We start from the raw sequence: 20,922 nt of genomic DNA on the forward strand, positions 1-20,922 counted from the left end.
TACTTAATGTAACATCTCCCAAAGGACACGTTGGAGAACTTACGAAACTTAAAGTTTGTGAAACACAAGTGTTTTCTCGAATATTACTATCACAAAAGAGCCTTTGGTTGGGTGGGTCTAATGGTACTTTAAATTTATAAGATTTAGCGAATATAAAATAACAGTTTGTGGGTCGATTTTTATAATTTTTAGCAAGCAAATTAATAATTCAACTATAAGGCCAAGTGATTATGTTAATTAGATTTGAATTTACGCTTCACTTTTACTTATAATTCTCAGAAACCTCCTGTTGTCATTTGTCTCATGTCACTTTGTTAATGTGTTATAAGATCCCTTAAATAATGGAGGTTTATAGAGCCTTAATTCTTTATGATTAAAAGTCAATTTAGTAATACGTAATTACAGGTATTTTCTTAGGAATTGAAATAGAGTAATAAAAAATTAATAAAGACACATACACAACCGCGTGTTGCATGATTTATTAAAGTAACTAATTATTACTATAAAATAAAAACGTTTATCCTCTATAGGCAATAGGCATGCTGAAATACTGTGGAAGTAACATACAAATATATAGTATCAAGATGAATTATGGTAGAAATAATTAATGTACACCACAATGTGAGCAGTAACGTAGACCCGAAAGTCGAAGATTAGGCACAGAAGGTTGATCACCTAGTTAACTATAATGAGAAAATTTGCTACGAAAGGCCAAGATAGAGTTACTGGATAATGATTAAATTGTTTCAAGTCCTGAAGCTAAAGGACATACTTCTGCACAATCATTAATACTTTTAAAGTTAGTAGATTATCCTTCTTTATCTACTAAACCAAATCAATAATTATTTTTCTAGGAATCGAACTCAGGTAACGTGAATGTGTCATGCATGCTACCTATGGATTTTAATACTCCACTTAAAATATCTTCAAAATTAAATGTTTTTTATGCTTGCGTAATTGGAATCGGAACCAATATTATACGTATTATTATAATAATCGGAATTGTTGGACACGTAATTGATATTTGATTGCCATGTGGCAATAATGATATTAATAAAAAACAATACCCACCGCTGTATATAATAAATTTATAAAATAATTATATTATTAATAATTTAAAAAAATATATATTTAATAAAGTATTCTATTGCAGCGACTATCTGTCAAATTGTGTTGAAAAGAGACAGCAGTAATTATTTATTTAATAATTAATTTAAAAATTAATTTAAAAAAAATTAATTCATAAAATGTCTTATTATACAATTAAAAAAACTTTACGTGTCAAAATTGTAAAGCTACTTGTATTTAAAAGTGAGTCACGGTCATTATAATATATACACTTACAACGCACGCAGTACATAAATCTAATACGACATTAATTATTGTTTCCGAAGACAACGCAATGATATACATAGTTCCGGTGTTGAATAAACTATGCAGGAACAAACTCTGCACGCGATAATTTGTACTGTTCTAGACTACTGGTTTTATGACAATTGAATTGAATGAATATTGCCGCATGTGTTTTTTTATGGGACAGGAAGTAAACAAGCAGGCACGCTAAATAAAGTGAATCTCTGAAATCTTTCAATGGGAAAGCTTCAGGAAATGGTACGCTCTTTTCTTGAAAGCCCCTAAGTCGGATTGGTTCGAAAATACGTCTAGCAGTTGGTTCCGCAGAGGTGGTGCGTAGAAGAAATTACCTTAAAAATCGCTGTGTTATGGAACACCAGTTGTCGAGATGGAAAGGATAGAATTTCGCATTCTGCCTCAACGTGTGATGATGGAATTCATCCGCAGTATGTGAAAAAAAAATACAACAGTTTTAATAAAAGGCGGTTCTAGATCTCACGTCAAGTCAAAAAGTCAAGTATAATATATAATATATACTATATAATATAATACTTAAAAATTATCGATTTGGAAAGTTTTGATACAGAATCTGTAAACTAACAAAAGTAACCATGATATCACTTACAATTTTGTCCAATTCTTAAAAGTACAGGCACACAGGCAACGTACTCGCGAGCCCTCTGGCATTGAGTTTTCATGTTATCACTTAACATCAGATGAGCCTCCCCATTTGCCCCCTGTTCTATCAAAAAAATAGAAACGAATATATATATACCAAATATATACATATATGCGTAGTGTATCCTCTTCATATATACCATATGATTTTATCAAGCTTAAATAACCCGTAAAGTTAATAGAACGTCCCTATGATAAGAGTACAGCGAATACTGGACCGAAATCAGGCTTTGTTTAGATAGAATCGGGATAAGTTTATTTTGTATCTTCTAACTCTAACTTGTATTTTATTCCCTACGTATCCCGAATTTATTCATAGTGCAATATATGTTTATCTTTTAAATAACTTATTTATTTTATACAATATATCTTTTGTAATTTTTTAGACGTGGACTGAGGAATGGTATATCGCATAGTATGAGTTTGCGATTTGTAAACTATAATAATTAAATTGAAATACAAAAGTAATAAAACATAATGTGAGGTATGTGTCTTTATTATTTTTTTATTTCTCTATTTAATTATTGTCTAGAATATTAAACTATTAGTGAGAAATAAAATCATATATGAAATATGTTTCCAACAATTGCGAATAATATAATATTATATAAAGTATTGGTTCCGATTCATGTGTTAAATAATATGCATGATGATTGCAAAAGTTAATATTTAAAAGAAAAAACTCAGAGATTAAGGAGTGTGACGGTATTGCCAGTTCTTCTCGTCTGTTTGACGTTCTTGACTTGAGAACTGTCATTAAATTTACATTTATAAACATGGCCGTTTTTATTTTTATTGATAATAAGTTCATACCTTGTGTCATATATATGAATAAATAATGGTTTGATTCACAATAAAAGCTGATGATCGTAAAAAATATCCATTGGACCACGGGGTTGAAAGTCGCACTTAAATCGTGTCTATGTGAAAAACTAGGAGGTGATATCGTAGCTCTTACAGTTTACGCTACATTGTAACGGCGCTACGAACTAAAAATCTACGAGAGTGCTACGCCGTATCAATTGCAGGGCGTAGCTGTAAATATTCACCACAATTTTATTCGTTAAATAGTAAATCTATTTTCACCTCAACATACAACATAGTTCATACAATTATACTCATTTCATTTTAAAATATAGGTTAATAAAAACTTATTAGAAAGTGACATACTTAACATGCATTCATTTTTTTTGTCCAAAAGCATACAACTCTCATTGCGTTTGAATGCCGGCCAACCAAAATGTTTTTATATATATACAATTTATGCTCCGTTACCTTACGTACAGGAAAATATTGTAAGGAAACTGACCTCAAAATAAAGCTAAAAATCACTCAGTGTCAGGCACTAAAAGCCTTCTTGCCTTAAAAATATGTATTTATTATACAGATGCAAGAATATAGAATATGAAGAGGTAAAGTTTGGGAGTTTGTTAGGGGTTTCCGGTAGAGGTATTTCCGAACCGATACGACTTAGTGGCCTACTAAGAAAGAGCGTACCATTCCCTGAAAAGTCAGCAACACACCCGCTAACCCTCGTCGTTGCAGGCGGTGGTTACTTTATTCAAAGTGCTGCCAACCCTTCATTCAAAGCTGTTGTTCGTCCTGATCCATAAACAATCTCTTGATCTATTGAACCGTTTTAAAAATTCTCTTACCAATAGAATGCCATTGTATTTGTTAGATAAGCTATATTTTAACCCGATTAAAAGACTTTTTCGTGGTAGTCGGATTCGCCAAGTACGTGAGAGAAAAAACGCTCGAACGAAAACGTTTCTTACGAACGGTGACTTAACGATGAGAGATATATGATTGAGTACTAGAGAAAAGTTGTAGAGCCTGATAATGCCTACAAAAAAGTCAGCGGCAGCGATATTTTATATAGAAATAACGCCTTCATCTCGTCTATCTGCCTACTTGTTAGCGAAAACCTCAAAAACAAATACGAATTTACTGCGGTTTCACCAATATCTACAATGATTCGTCAAGAAGGTTTATGTATATAATTTTCTAAGTTTACGGGTCACGGTTGCCCGTACATAGCCGGAGCGGGAGGCTAGTATATTATTGACCTTTATCTATGGTAAATTCTTATTATGTTTTTTAAATTTATATCATCTAAATGTAAATTACAAAAAAGTACGGACATTTTAAATTTACGTAACAAACGCACATTCCATGTTTAAAAAGAAACTGCTTTATATTTAACGAAACTACTTATACTTAACAAAGAATATAAGTTATTTTTCGAAGAAATACACTAAAGGAAAACTGGTTACGGTTAGTTTGAAGCTATTAAAATGCGAGACTTCAAAATAGCTATACTTTTCTTAAAACTTATTCCTAGCAGATGCTCGTGTTTCTGTTAAAGACTCGAATTTCATCCTTGCTATATAAGCCTCCTTTTAGACGTAACTTCAATCATAAGAAACGCGCCTTCGTTTCGTCTTTTGTTTTACCTTCTAATGTGTATAACTTCCTAAGTTACATTTTTAACCGAAACGTGTTTATTTTATTAAAATTATAAACAGTATTTATTTTATTTTGTTCTTAGTCATCGAGATGTAAGAGAAATGTTTATCGGTATATAACTATTTAGTATTTATTTTATAACTTCTTGAATTAAATAATAATACTGGTGAATTGTAATTTTATATGTTTTAAACATTCCGCGATTCCCTCGTACATATAGTTTTATTTAAAAATGTATTAGACAAATTTACAATGTTAAATATTGACTGTGATAAAATAATGTCAATTCAAATAATTAATAAAATGTTAAAAATATTTTAATTTATAGCATTTCGTGGAATAACGACGTCATTTCATATAAATGTGAGTTTACTTTTTATAAAGCTATAAAAAATGGAAATATCTTTGTATATCTTAAAATAAATTAATCTAATTTCATTTCTAATAAGCAGTTTTCTTCTTATTCAAATACCAAAAACAATCAGCTATTTGAGATAATTCGTAAAAAAAATAAGAAATAAAATAAAACGTAACTTAATCAAACACTGATCAATTGAGAATTAAATATCGATGACCTTTACCTATAAAGCAAGGAATAAATACAAAAATAACGACACTTGTTAATAATATGGATTTTATGGAAATCTGTTGTCATTTAACCAAATATTCGAGCTTCTAGGTAAAAATATTAATTATCTACATTGTTGTCCTGGAGGAATAACAAATAAACTGCGAAAGGGTAAAGCAATCAATCACAGACACCGTTTACTGCTATAAAAAATAACAACTCACCAGCAACCAGGACCACAGAGAATAGAAGAACAATTAAAAACTTGTATTTTGACATTTTTCTCGTGCACAGAACACAAGCTTACAACATGGCGCGCGTGCGGACGCGTTGGCGGCGAATAGACGAGTGGCCCCTCTCTCCCAGCCCTGGGAAAAATGTTATATAATGTATAGACGGCGGGCGATGTTAAGCCTATCCGTGATTTGTAATAAAATAGATCAAATTGAAAGATTAGGTATCGAAATTCACTAAAAGATTATCGCAGATCGTTACAATACAAATTTTTGTGTTATTGTGTCGAGAAAGAGTAAATCTTGTCTATTAAATATCTTGAAGAAATGTATATGTATATGTATGTTAGTGGACCAGTTGCTACGCTGAAAGATGCTTGTAGTAACATAAACTGCTGAAGCCCTAACAAAAACCAACATTCTAAAGACATCGTTTAAATTCGGTAATAATTTTAATCGGTCCTAATACCTGACTGCTTAGAATTGGAATATACGTAACCTACGTTCTTGCCACCACCTGCATGCTGTTGCAGACAGGCATTGGAAAGCCTGGATTTGATTCTCGGCGAATTAAAAAATAGACAAAATACTTGACTTTGCATGATTCTGTTTTGGTCACTGTTTTCGATAATTAGTTAATATTGTACCAAAGGAATAGGTATAATAGTTAACATTATAAAAGAAATGATACAATTTTTAAAGGAAAATTGACCGACTTTCTGTGGGCCAATTTGGAACTAAACGAACGCATGTACATACACTATTCGAAAATATATTATGTAAACTAAAGAAATTGTATAGAAAATTGATGCGCAAAAGACAGTTAGTTAGTTCCACTAAGATCGTATTCACTATAAATATGTATATATGAGAAACTACTTCAAAGGAGTATGAAGGTGGCTAGTGTGACTTTATATTTTCTTTAACTTAAGTATATATATCTTAGTCTAGTAGTCTAATCTTTGAAACAATTTTGACAAATGGCGCTGTGTTAAAAGTACCAACGTTTCACATAAGCTATCTACCTTTCACATAATTTCTCCTACCGTTTCCCTTGAATAGTTTACTACTATACATAGTATATAACAAAAACCTTATCTACAGCAACTCTTGGCTGGTCTGCTAGTTGTTATATAAAGACAACAAGAGAGGCTCACCGCAGTTGATGTCGCAGCCAACTAGTTTAATTAGCCGTTCAATTAACAGTCTAGCCTTTTAACTAAACGGCGCCGTTTAACTCTTCGACTTCGACTCTTCGACTTAGGGCTCTTTTCTTCAAGAGCCCTAAGTCGAATTGGTTTGGAAATACTTCAGTGCGTATTCGTTTAACGTTTAAGAGATCTTCGCAAATTGAATTTGTAGCAAATCGTGACCCAACTATTCCTATTTTTAAAATTTCTTGTACTTAAAAATCATTTGAGAAGCATACTGCATAAGTATAACAATATTTTATATAAAAAATAAATATCTTTACTTCACAGAAGTTAGTTTTATGGCGTGTCGTCATATTTTTAAACAGCCACAAGGTGGCAGTTATCTCAGTGTTCTCATAGACTAATATTTTTTCATTTTTTTTATAACATTATGGTAGCATAAAAATTAGGTGATTACTTATTTCGTTTACCACTTCATATTTTTTTGTTTGCTGTTATTCCATATTTTATAATTACGCCATCTATTGGACATAGAAGTAAGCTACAAACATTTATTATTCATAGTCATATTTGAAGTGACGCGTAGATGGCGCTCAATTTAATAAAAAGTCGGAAGTAGTGTTGTTTTTGTCGTATTTTTTTTGCAAGCAATAAGCATAGGTGAACATTCTTAATGCACTCAGACATATAATCCACTCCTGTCCATATCACGCGATTGGCTCAACAAGCAAGAACCGACACGCCAGAATGTCTTGTTAGACACTAGGCGGAAATTATGATATCATTAATTTTCGTTGACATTTGCCAATTGTCCCTCTGTCCAAATAAATCTATGAAACTTTGGTACAGGAAACAATTGATAATGCAATGATGTAGTGACTAAGCCGTGACTCATACATTCGACGTAGTTTCAAGTTTGTGCCTTGTGTTGTTATTTGTGTTTCTTATGGTACGTATTTTAAAACTATATCTTTAGAATTCATTTAACTCGTAAGAGAAAAGTCATTGTCTACAGACATAATATATTTGATAGATATATGATCAAAATATTTTGTATCTGTTTGGTGTTTTTAATTAATGATTGCCTTGCTGATGTTTTTCTTGTTCGTACAGTGACTTGTCTAACTACATAACCTACATAATTTTATTAATTGTTCATAAAACAATTTAATGTTACTTTTCTATATTCTATCAAGATGTATATATATATTATATATATATACACCTATATATATTATTCTCGTCATATTATATATTATATTATATTACGAGAAATAAGGACACGTAAAATTTAATTTGGATAACTTGTTCAAACGGAATTAATAATGGATTATTAAAACAACTTTCAACGATTACTTCCTTCTTTACATATTTTAAAAAATATTTTAAGTGCCTGTATAACGCAGTTGACCTTGGGGGAACAAAAGTTGATCAAAATAGGAAAAATACAATAAAAATTACCCGCGACTCTAAAATAATGATTATTGTCAAAAGTACTTTGGATTCTTACGTATAAAAAGTATAGGCAAAGTTTAAAAATAACAATTTCTCATAAACAGTATTACGCATCATAATTTATTTATTTATTTTCTATTCCTACAGTAATACTTATACGATAGAAAACTTAATTATACAAAATTTAAACTAAGAACATAATATTACATATAAACAAAACAAGAAACTTTGTCACTTCTTGCTTCATCAAAAATATTCCTAAATATTAAATTACAAACACACCAACTAAGCACCAATACTAATAGCATTTAATTTAGGGTCCAATGGTTTCGAAGTGAATAGTTTTTCGTCTTATAAACGTGTGTAATGTGTATCTTGCTTATAATAAACTAAGGGCAAGCAACGTGAACTAAGTCTCGTTTCTGAATGTCGCCCTAAGGTCACTTTACCTTACGACGTCAGAACATACAAACCTATTAACGCTAAACATTGTACCTTTTAGGAATGTTGCTGAGGCTAACAGTCATGTGGTTCGTGTGTGTGTGTGCAAGAATCCTTGAAACGACAAACTCGCCAACCATAGAAGAGGTGTCCACGGTGACAAAGGAGAAATGTGATTTGGAGACAAATAATTTTTGCGGTATCTTTAATAACACGAATCCTCAACATCAGTTTTATAATCAAGGATGATTTAATAAAATTTGTTTTTTTTAATTGATTTTATTTTAAACCTTACCAAGACCTATAAATCACGCTAACTAAAATTAGTATTTTAGTTGAAACGCTGCTTTTTCTTTTCTCCCAAATTCTGTAAACAAGAGAACGTAGTTAAAGGAGTTCAAGTTGTTTAGAAGAAGAAAGAAGTAAAAGTTATCACCATATGCGAAAAAATAAGAATCAAGTTTTGATTAAAAACCTGTAAAACCGTACCTTCTAAAGAAATAATTAATAACGCTTATGTTCTAGATGTGTTCTCAAATCGAACCTAACATTAAAATTAAAGTAATAGATTGCTCATAAATTTCTTGCAGGCGCCAATATTTACAAAGTTAATGCTTGCTCTCTAAAATAGTCTAGTCGACAAGTTGAAAATGTAACAAAATAGAGATACTGCTCTTAAAATTATGTGCGATATTGGATCCGGAATGACGACTAGAAAAATGTGCTATTGTGTATTAGCACATAAAAAATTGATATTTAAGAAATTTCAAATAAAGATTCTGAAAGAGGAGGAAATTTCCAATAAAAACTCCCGGAACTCTATCTCGATTATTTATAATTTTAATTTAACGCTGAAAATAGGTCTGCGCGTGACATTTTTAGGATTCGCGCGTGGCGTCAAAAGCGAGTACGGCACATTAATTAATTTATTTAAGGTATTGAATATTTTTTTTTAATTTGAAAAAATTATGGTGTGTTCTGAATACTATAATTAATTTATTCCCGTTGAAAATTTTACTTAAAGTTATTTTTTCAACAAGTTAAATAATTGTTAACTAACGAAATTTTCTCGAACGACCGTCTTAATTGTAAGTGAAAAAAAATGTTTAAATAATGGTCGTAAAAATATTTCGCTTCGTAGAGCCTTTCTTACATACATACTTAACAAGATCGTGCCATAAAAGTAAAAAAATATTTATACTTTGTTTATAACAATTTTTTTACTTAAACAAAAACTTAAAAATCCATGTAATGTTGTTAAAATTTTTTTTTTTTTCTAAATCATCATATAATCGTTTTTTTATTAATACAAGATATTTATTGATTTGCAAAAAAAAAAATTCCCGCCATTTGTTGATAAATTTTTTTTAAACAAATTGATTAAATCAATATTTTTTAAAAAAAATTTAACACAACTTTATTACATTAAATATTTTATGACTTTTAAAAAAAAAAAATTTCCTGAATAACAATTTTTAATTGTTTATAATCGTTTTTTTTAATTTTCTATTGTTTAAATAATTAGTTAAGAATTTTTTTTATAAAAATCATAATTGACAGTCCTCTATAAAGTAACAGAAAAATTTTTTTTTTTAATCAACAATTCCATTGTTTATTAACTTACCAAGTTGTTATAAACAAATATTCAACTTTTTTTTATTTTTTTTCTACACTTCTAAAATTAAGTTTAATTACTTTTATGTTCATTTATTACTGTAGTACTGTTCATTTGTTGTAATGCTGGTTTTATTTAACTATTTTTACTACTGTATCTACGCATCTTTATCAAAATATACTTACGCTGTAATGAAAAGAAAACTTAAAGCTTCAGTTATAACAGTATTACACAGAGTTAGTCTTTATGAATAAGGAAGTATAATATGTATCCACAACTACAGAGGGTTCCAACATGATTGTGGGTACCAACAGCTATCAAACTATTTAATCACCTTCCCAGAGGTTACAGCACACTACCGTAATGCTTTCAAATGGAAAATGATGAGAACTTTAAAGGCATTGTGCTTCTTTGTGTGAGGGAGTTTTTGGAATATAAGTTTCGAGATACTAACTTATAATATCACATAATTAATAACTTTAATCCTTTTATTTATAATTAGACATTTGTATGCCAGCTGATATGGCTGATTGTGCAGTTTTTAAATCATCCAACATAATATATATCACTTTGAAAGATTTATGTAGTATTTTCATAATTAAGTAATATGCAGTTGAGGTGTAATAAAAACAAAGACAATGGGTTTTATGTGTACATTACGAAATTAATTAAAACAATATAAATAATTAATTATTTATTTTATAATAGTTGATATAGTTATGCAGCAGTGTTGGCCTAGGGGCTTCAGCGTGCGACTCTCATCCCTGAGGTCGTAGGTTCTATCCTCGGCTGTACACCAAAGGACTTTCTCTCTATCTCATTAACATTAGCGGGAGGAAACCGGCTTGTCTTAGACCCAAAAAGTCGACGGCATGTGCCACAGGAAGCTGAACGCCTACTTACATATTAGATTGACAAATGGTCATGAAACAGATACCAAAATCTGAGGCCCAGACCTAAAAAAGGTTGTAGCGCCACCACACGTTATTTTTGGAGTGAAACTTTAGGCACATAAGGGTAAAATTTTCCGGATGAAACGCAATAACAATAATATTAGCGTCACGAAGATGTGCAGCGTTTTTGTCAAAGGTAGAGAGCGATTGAGACCGATTGAGAGAGAGTGAGAAGGGCGAATTACCTTATGTAAAGAGAATATATGACATATTAGTATTTTATATTTTATGCTAAATAGTTTATTGAAATCTGAAATGACGAATTGCAAATTAAAATGCTACTTTGTATTAATTTTCGGCACTTAATATTTTAATGACAATTAAATCCATTAAATTCCTAACCTATTTTCCCTTTTCCCTCCCTCTAAGTCTCGGAAATCTAAAGTTTTAGATTTGTATATGAACAAGACTTAAAAATTTGTTTGCCAAAGAATTTTCACTTCTGACTGTACTTTGTACGCACGCACATTTTTTTAAAATAATTTAACTCATTTAGTAAAATGATTTACCATAAGTTTCAACCAACACCCAATGTTACATCTTAAGTTACGATCTTATAATATTTTAAATATCCACCCGACTATGAAAGGTCAAGTGAGTGACTCTTTATCACAGCCGCGTAATAGTGGGCGGAGGCTCTAGGGGTCCGCCTGCGATTCGGATCGTTGAAGTCAACGTTCACTAAGCCGAATCTTGACCTGAAATACAGTACAAATTTATCGTCGTCTTACTAGATTAGTCAGTTCTATTACCACACCACCAGAAAGTCAATACAATTTGACGAAATGAACAACATATAGTCCGCGCCACCACTCATTGCCGACGGGAACCCTGGAACTAAATTTTGACGTTACAGTGTAACATTATTTTATTTGTTTTAAGGTAAAACATTAGAAGCAAATCTTGGAGACTAGTTCGCGAATTTCGTATTAATTGGGGTAAAATAGCACTAGCAACATATTACTACGCCGCGCTATTCGGTGGCGCCGCGTCTATCTGCATTCAGTGTTGGCGCGGACTCTATGACAGCAGTTCGTGTCGACAAATTTTCACTTATAATACCACAAGAGCTTCAAAATTCGGAAATGCCCGATAATTTTGAAGCTCGTGTGGTATTCGGGGGATTATTTTTCCGACCCAAATGTCGGCCAATAGAATTGCACCATGAGACGAAATGTACAGTTAACAAATAAGAATTTCATAATGAATAAAACAACTACTTAATACTTTTCTTGAAGCAACGACCAGAGAAAATTTTCACAAAAAATTTTCAGTATAATACCATGTAGGTTGTACCACGTGACGTCGAATGGTGCAATTCTATTGGCCGATATTTGGGTCGGAAAAATAATCATACAAATTTAATTTTCGACTTTCTACATACACTACAGTTAAAGCTACTAAGGTAATTTTAGTGTGATCGTGTCTTTATGTTAATTAAGCGACAAAAATACAAAATCGTATGTGAAATTGTTGAAAACGACATCTCATAGATAAATTAACTATATGTCAAAGATTGTGGATATTTCTCTCTCTTACTTGTTTATATGTGAGTGATAAGGACCAGACATTCAAAAGCTATTTAGAACTTAAATATGAATCATTAAATTCAAATAATATTCACTCCCTGGTCGCGTTGCTAAACAACGCTTAAAAGTATGTTGCATTACAATAATCTCCGTTAGGCGCGAAACACACAGAAAAGGCGTAAGGTTGTGAAGCGGCAAGGACGCGTTTTGAAGCGGCAAGACGCCTGCGCCGCGCCTTCACCTTACGCCTTTTCTGTATCTTTCGCGCCTTACGGAAGTTTTATTTAAATGTTAAATAATCAGAAAAAAGAAGTTTAATTTTCTTACGTGTATCCACTAGTCCACTCATAGTTGTCAATAAGGGACCACGCAGTGTAGGCCGTTACAAAGACTTTATCCTCGTTTATAGCAAGCAGCACCTTAAAGTATATAAATGCATAATATAAAAAAAAAATATAAAAAACCTCGTATGTCAAAAAAACATTATTTTTTATTCTTAGACTCTTATGTCATTTAACCGGTATAATCATGAAGTAAGGACTTATTTATGTTATCAATAAATAAGTCCTTTATACCATTTAAAACTATGGCAGAAACACATAAGAACATTGATAAAAAAAAAAATTTTATCGTTTCCTGTAATGTTTGGTTCTCTGGACATATGAGGTTCAGCGACGATAAGAGGTCATTTCGAGAGATAGATTTGACGCATTATTACTCTTACGCAGGTAAAGATTTGGTATGCCTATCAAAACACTTATTTAACTGTACCAGTCCATTACTAAAAAGTTGCAAGAAATTACCTGTTCCAAATGGTCCCTGTAGTACATTACTCTTTCCTCATCATACATAATGGGTTCAGATGTTGCGTACCCATTCTCCATAATCTTGAATTCGATATCACCGAACTGCTGCTTCAGCCAAAGCAACAGACGGCGAAAACCTGGAGGGTAGCTCTGCAACAAAATTAAAAAAAATGATACAACCTTCTACTTAAGCATGCAGTAGTTTAAACGATCCACGGTCTCTCCAGGTCCAATGATACTTCATACTTCAGGTATTCAAGCGGCGACAATTCTACTTGAATAAAATCCAAACTTCCAAATTAATTAAAAAAAATATTCATAAATAACGCAATTGATATCGATGTGTTTGAGAAAGGTAAACATGTCGCAACTCGCAGCCAACTAGCTTAATTAGTAATTGTAAATTAAAATGCCACGTGTTTTTATTATCAAAGAAATAAATTAATAATTTGTTTCAATTTACGACATTTTTAATATTTCAATGACAATTAAATTCATTAAATTCCTATCATATCTTCCTTTTTCCCTCCCATATGAACAAGACTTAAAAATTAGTTTGCCAAAGAAGTTTCACTTATGACATGTGTACTTTGTACGCACGCACTTTTTATTAAAAACATATTTTATATATAAAACTTACAACCAGCCACGCAAGACCAGCCTTCCAGCTAGGATCAGCTGTTAATGCCAAACCGAATTCCGAGCTGCCAGTCAGTGGAAACCAGGTGAGCTTTTCGCCAGGCTTAGCAGTCTCAACCAATCGCGAGGTGTAGTAGTTGAGACCATAAAAGTCATATGTACCTGAAACAATATTCTCTTATTGCTGAATTACAGCTAAACACATCAGTTATAAATAGTACAATTCACGAAGTCGCGCCCCACCAATTTTTGGTTGAGGGGAACGCGGGGTGCGGGGAGTCCAGAGTCGTCACGCAAGTTGCTCTACTTTATTTTTTTTTTAATGTCAAAAGCCAGGTATGTAAAAGTCGGTGATACATCAGCCTCTGTATCACATATTTCTGAAACGAGCGATTGACATTTCTCAATAAAGTTCAGTAAAACCTTTTTACGTATTTCATTTATGTCTATAATTAGCCCCATTATAAAAATAGTAATTTTATCGTATATTAACTAATAATCACTTAAAATATCCACACCTTAAAATAAAAACCATAACCCTTTCCTTGTCGGTCTTTCATAAAGTCGGTATCTTTCACTTTGCCCAAAATTCGTTCGTTTATAACAAATTTTTGTCCATCCACGCTTGTATCATTACGTCAATTCTTTTACTCTTTTTCTCTCCTAGTACTTGTGGTCACGGAACTATGAATTTTTATAAAAGTAGACACACGATGTATGTGTATTTTTTGTATACTAACGTATTTTGTTTTTATCAAGACCTGGTGTAATCGTCTTGATGACACCAAATACTGACCTACGTAGTATTTCCTTCTTACCTTTAATAAATTCAATTTCTTCCTGTGTGAATTCGGGCAAGCGGGATCGACTGTATCCTTGTTTTGCACTTATCTCAGCGATTCTTTTCTCAACACTAGGAGGCCACCCACCAGTCTTCGAGTATATAGGATAAGAGTATAATGCCTGAAAGTTTTATACATCAAAAGACCGAATTAGATTGGTCCATGTGTAAACAAGAAATAAATTAAGAAAAACTGTATTACACATAATAAAAAATATGTAAAGGAAAATGAGAAGTGCAATAGCCCTCACAGTATATCGTGGACAGTGATGCAGATTTGACATTGATGATGATTATGATAGTAAAATTGACCTGATCCAATTAATTTATTACTGCATTTTATATATACAATAATGTATTCGATAATATCTCCAAGATTTCGTGGAAAACATTACCAATTAGGCTGTACAAAATGAATACCTTTATTTATACTTACCATTAGGTTCCGCATAAGCTCTGCGTTCTCTTCTTCGCCAGAGTTCTTTGGTTCAAACCAGAGGTGTTGGTTCGTGAGACCAACCTTTCCTGAAACAAATAAATGATTAAGCTATTATTTAAAAGTTTTTATAAATTTAAGAAACGTACCCAATTTTGTTACGTTACTTTAATAGTTACAGTATACAGTGAGAATATGAAACGTGAACGAGGAAATAAATAAGCTCTTTGAGGCCATTTTGTTATTAAAAAAAATTGATTAAAAGTCCGTATTCATACAATATCACATTTGATTTTATTTGCCAAAGTTTTTTCTAAAATATAGATAGAAAAGTAAACCCCACAGAAATTGTTTTATGTAAACCTTGCATTCATTCGGGTTTTCATGTGTACATTTTTTTAAATTTATTTATTTATTATATACATGATCTTAAATAGAAAGTAGTTGGTGTGGTGGAAACACGAACTGGACACAGTTATGGGAAGGGGTAAATACATTTTCCGCAACTTTACGCTGTTATACAAAGTGTGAGCTGAGGGCGCAGAGTCGGATTACTAGTTGGGGGTCGGCGAACTAGCTGTTTTACTCTAGAACATGGAACTTTTGCTACACCAAATATACAATGACAAGTGAGAGGTGAAAGTCGACGGAAAAATTTGTTGCAGACTTCTATCTGTAACACATCTAGTCAATTGCTACCTCATAGAAATCAAACAGATTTGGACGTTTTCTGATGTTTACCAGCATGCTATTGCATGGAGTTAAAAGAGTAGAGTGACATTAAATTGATTTAGTTTTTATAAATTAGGGGGGGTAACCTTTCCAGGATTCACTTTCAAAAAGATAAGTCAGGTAACTGTTTCACTTACCCCGATACTTCGCCCTGAACTTTGTATCGTATAGCCTGTAAGCTCTCGCATGAGCCAGCATCACAACCTTAGCACATATATAATTTCCTATTCCAGGTAGAGCGACGCCGGGTGCAGTTTTTCCAGCTTCATACGATACTTCACAGAAGCTAACTGGCTCGTTAAAAGTTAACCAGGTCTTGACCCGATCTCCAAAAAGATTGAAGGCGACATTCGCGTATTCCTCAAACGAACTTGCTAGATCAGGATTTGTCCAACCACCTGAAGAGAGAGAGACATTCTTTACTGACCCAAAATCAATTGTATTTATATCCCAATTGTTTCCAATTAAAGGCAAAGCTAGCCAAGTGCAAGGTAGCAAGTTTTCTTTCACTGTAGGAGCAAGTGTTGTCGCACCTCCATTTGTGTGGGACTCCTTTGAACGTAAGACCTCAGCCAAAAACCGTATATTAACCACTAATCTAACAGCTGTCTTTTAAGTGGGTAATTATTATCAATTATAAAGGGTTTTTCAACAAGAACTTTGTTTTCTAAAACAAAATAAAACAAAGAATTTAGAGGAAAATGAATAAAATTTTTATTGTATTACAAAGAGAAAAGTTTGGCAATTATGAATGAAAAATGATATCTGGCAAATGTCCACCACGACCACGCTGACAGATGTTGATTCTTTCATCAAAATTTTTAATCACTTTTTGGCAAAATGGAGGGTCTATTTCGTTAATGACATCACGGATTTTGAGTTTTAAGGCTGCAATCGATTCGATTGGCTCCGTATAGACTCTGTCTTTAACATAGCCCCACAAAAAATAATCCAGTGGTGTTAAATCACACGATCTGGCTGGCCACTTAACAGCTGAATTTCGCGAAATTATGCGCTCGGGAAATTTGGTTTGCAATAAATTGATCGTTTCATTGGCTGTGTGACATGTGGCACCGTCCTGTTGAAACCACATTTCAGTGATATCCATGTCATCAATAATAGGCCAAAATTTAGTGGTTAACATCTCGCGATACCGTGATCCATTGACTGTTACCGCATTTCCAGCCTCATCTTCGAAAAAAAACGGCCCAATCACGCCTCCAGACCACATAGTGCACCACACAGTAACACGTTGAGTATGCAAAGCCTTCTCAATAATTGCTTTAGGATTTTCAGAAGCCCAAATGCGACAATTTTGCTTGTTGACGTACCCTGACAAATGAAAATGGGCTTCGTCTGAAAAAATGATTTTTTCAGAAAAACCAGCAGGTTGTTCCTGAATGAACTGAGCGAATCTGCGGCGATTTGAATGGTCGATCAGCTTTAATTCCTGCACCAGTTGAATCTTGTAAGGCTTCAAAGCCAAATCCTTTCGCAAAATTCGCCATGTTGTGCTTTTGGATAACCCCAATTGTTGAGAACGTCGTGAAATTGACAAATTTTGATCTTCTTCAACACTGTGGCTCACGGCGGCGATGTTTTCTGTTGAACGACCCGGTCGAACACGTGTTGGTGTTGGCACATTTTGTACCGAGCCTGTCGACTCAAATTTCGCGACCAAATTCTTAACAGCGGTCTCAGAAGGACGATTATGCTGGCCGAAAATATCACGAATTTTACGAAATGTAACTTTAACAGAACCACCATTTTTATAGTGGATTTGAATTATTTTAATGCGATTTTCGAGCGAAATTGAATTCATTGTAATAATTGCCAAAGCACCTGCTACGAATACCGCCAAAAACTAAATGTCAAAACTATCACGTTCTCGGTGTTGCCACAATTGAAAAACAAACTTCTTGTTGAAATACCCTTTATCTATAGTTTTATAAAGAGGTAAAGTATGGAGGAACTATGAGTATAAACGATATTTTGTTCAGGTCCTCCTGATCCTCACCAAAGGTACAAATACTTGATGTTATAATTACCAAATTCTTGCAGTTTTTGTGGTAGGTCCCAATGGTATAAGGTGACAACTGGTTCAATTCCATTCTCAATAAGACCGTTTATCAAATTGTTGTAATATCGCTTCCCATCTTCGCTTACGTAATTGGAATGGCCGTTGGGTAGTAATCGGGGCCACGATATTGAGAATCTGAAAAATACTGGCTTTTGAGTATTGCGAATACTATAGGTACACATAATGTCCTCAGAATGTGACGAGTAATTATTCTAAGAGATCACAATTTATTTACGTGAAACATTGTAGCCATTGCACGTTCTATAAAAGTCTTTAATAGTATTAATAAAAATAAATATATAATATAATAATAAAAAATAAATATATAATGACGTTATCGAAGCGATAAATTATTGAATATTTCTCAATATTATACATATATTTTTACTTTTCAGTTGCCGCAGTTTGCAGTTGTTTTCAGTTTTCATATAGTGCATGCTGTGCCTGCTTAGATGCTACTTAAGAAATTAATAAATAAATACATAAACACATGTAAGTATTGTAAAATATGTAAGTAATTTACGCGTATATATTGGCATAACTTGATTTTTATAAAACACGGCAGGAGGCTCATCTGATGTTAAGTGATACTGCCGCCAATGGACACTCTCAATGCCAGAGGGCTCTCGAGTGCGATGCCGGCCTTTTAAGAATTGGTACGCTCTTTTCTTCTAAGACCCTGAGTCAAATTGGTTCGTAAATACTACAGCCTTAAAAATCGCTCAGTTGTGGAAGAACTAAAACAATATATTTTATCTATGCATATAATATATAAATAATAAAGAATTATGACAGAAAATTTTCTTTACAATTTATAAATTCGCATAATATTAAATGGAAGTATTAATCAAGTTAGTATTTAACGGTGAAGGATAATAAACATTATTAAAAAATGTATTATGTATTTATTATCTATTGTATAATATTTCGTAATTATTTTTTCTTACCTGTAAAAATCCAGACCCAGGTCCTTGGCTAGGCCTATATCTGTTTCCCACAGCCGGTACGAGTCACAGGCCACATCACCATTCGATTTGTCGGCGATTAAATCTGGATTGTCATGGGTGAATGTGTCCCATATACTTGGTGATTTGTCTATGGAATAAACCATAAATACATTCTGTTAGTAAATTAAATGCGTTTTGTACAGCATATTCTTGATATAATTGTGTGTTATACAATAGAAACAGGTCGAACATATATCACCAACAAAAATATCTCCTTTGTTTCTATAAAACACACAATTATTATATTTTATTGAATAGTAGAACTAACCGCTAACATTCCAGGCACCTTCCACCTGATAGGACGCTGTTGCTGCCCCGAATTTGAATCCTGGCGGAAATTTTCGACCCGCAACACATGCTACCAGCAAGCTTTGAAAAAAAATTGAGTTAAATTAAAATTTACTACCCGGGGAGTGCTATACACTAACCTTCAACGGAATCTCTTATGGGAATTTGTTAACATATTCCGGTAAACATTCCAACACGTTTAATTAAAAAAAATACCTCTTTCCATCACTGCGTTAACAAATGTATCGAAAAAGAAAGTGACTTTGATCTGATTTAGTTTCTATGATAATGTTTATTATTTTTCTATTATATTTTCTATAAGTACCCAAACGCTTAAAGATGTTACAATATTAAAGATCTATTTACACGCCTGTTAGACAGTAGATACCGAATATCGATGGAGGCGATACACTTAAAGACTTTTGAGACAATGTAAGGAAATACTTTTTAATATCATTTTATTTGTAATATATTTATTATTAAGTTGCCACGTTACGTAATACCGATTTAATCTACATACTTATAATAAAGTATAAGTATAGAATAGAATAATAATATAGTATTTATTGTAAATAGTACATGACAATTAATAAATAAACTTTTATATTAACGATAAAGTCAGCTATGTGATACTAAGCAGGAAATGGCGTCCAATCTATTAAGAAACATAAAATGTGAATTTATTAATAAAATAAGGACATCTCGAGAAAATAACTTTAAAATAACATTAAATAAAACAATTTCAGACTGCAAAACGGTTTTGTTAATTTTGTGATTACCACGGCTAATGCAATAGTAGATAATATAAGATTCGTCTCATTTGATATTAAAAATATAATCTATACTAATTTTACACAACGTTTGTAAGAGACTGCAACCATTACACCATGTTCCACATGACATCTTGAGTAATAAATAATAATAAAATAAATTAAAAACAAATATTTGTCCTCTATCAGCAGGAGGCATGGTGAAATAGGAGCACGCACTTACATTCGTTGGAACAACACGCAAGAATATCTAACCAATAAGGATCTTTAACATAAAAGTGTCCATTAACACAACTAACAGTCCCCAATAATAGAAGACACTATGTTCTTGTTTTTTACTTTTAAACACTAATAATAATAAAATTATAAACTCACCTGAGAACCACACTCAATCGATACATTTTCCGTACTATTACTACACATTTCCGCCTTTACTCATTTTTATTAAAAAAAGCAATCCTATACATGGTGTTCATTTTATATTTTGTGTTTACAAAAAGGTGCATCTACACTTATGACGTCAGTAAAAAAAATTGCTTCTAAATTTACAATAGGTAACTGCCTGTTCTCAAATCACGGCCGTAGACCAGAAAAAGAACTGGCAATGAACTCAAACCCAAAATAACTTTATTCATATAGCTAAGCAAGTACACTTATGAACGTCAGAAAAGAAGTTAAATTAATTTTAAATTACATGTACTACCAGTTCGCTAGTCAAGGGCGAGGGCAAGAAGAACTGGCAAGAAACTTTCCGCACTATTTTTAATCGCTAAGTTATCCAAATTCTTTAAACTGAAGCAAATTAATTATTTAACTTACAACGCGTCTACTTCCAATCTATTAATATCGGCTTGATTCTCTCCCTCTACGCAGAC

At 32.4% G+C, this 20,922-nt stretch overlaps 2 protein-coding genes and 1 long non-coding RNA gene across 8 annotated transcripts in view; 1 reads left to right on the forward strand and 2 right to left on the reverse strand.

The window, feature by feature from the left end:
* The window catches only part of LOC125050524, a 75,437-nt gene extending 70,012 nt beyond the window's left edge, over nt 1-5,425 (reverse strand). For all 6 annotated transcript variants that reach the window (XM_047650428.1, XM_047650425.1, XM_047650427.1 and 3 more), the window contains exon 1: nt 5,293-5,425. In XM_047650428.1, coding sequence (XP_047506384.1) covers nt 5,293-5,347 — 55 coding nt within the window. In that variant the 5' untranslated portion in view covers nt 5,348-5,425. The remainder of the gene's footprint in view (nt 1-5,292) is intronic.
* Nucleotides 5,426-7,112: 1,687 nt separating this feature from the next.
* LOC125050294 lies at nt 7,113-8,624 on the forward strand. Its single transcript, XR_007117124.1, has 2 exons — nt 7,113-7,404; nt 8,413-8,624. It is a non-coding gene; the product is annotated as an uncharacterized LOC125050294 (long non-coding RNA).
* Nucleotides 8,625-11,380: 2,756 nt separating this feature from the next.
* LOC125050269 (myrosinase 1-like) lies at nt 11,381-20,448 on the reverse strand. Its single transcript, XM_047649995.1, has 11 exons — nt 20,423-20,448; nt 19,258-19,358; nt 18,930-19,077; nt 17,951-18,117; nt 16,040-16,300; nt 15,171-15,259; nt 14,712-14,856; nt 13,895-14,055; nt 13,252-13,404; nt 12,776-12,867; nt 11,381-11,617 (listed from the first exon to the last, which is right to left on the reverse strand). The coding sequence occupies exons 1-11, from the start codon at nt 20,446-20,448 to the stop codon at nt 11,500-11,502; spliced, it is 1,461 nt and encodes a 486-aa protein (XP_047505951.1). The 3' UTR covers nt 11,381-11,499.
* Between the last annotated feature and the right edge of the window lie 474 nt (nt 20,449-20,922).

This window comes from Pieris napi, chromosome 6 (assembly GCF_905475465.1).
Source record: "Pieris napi chromosome 6, ilPieNapi1.2, whole genome shotgun sequence".
NCBI lineage: Eukaryota > Metazoa > Arthropoda > Insecta > Lepidoptera > Pieridae > Pieris > Pieris napi.

Excerpts from the sequence above, each read along its gene's own strand:
- LOC125050269 (XM_047649995.1), bottom strand. The coding sequence starts at position 20,448 with ATGTATCGATTGAGTGTGGTTCTCAG. Across the intron at positions 19,078-19,257 it reads AGGTGCCTGGAATGTTAGCG|ACAAATCACCAAGTATATGG; the intron begins GTTAGTTCTACT and ends TTTATTCCATAG. Across the intron at positions 13,405-13,894 it reads CTGGTCTTGCGTGGCTGGTT|AGCTACCCTCCAGGTTTTCG; the intron begins GTAAGTTTTATA and ends ATTTTGTTGCAG.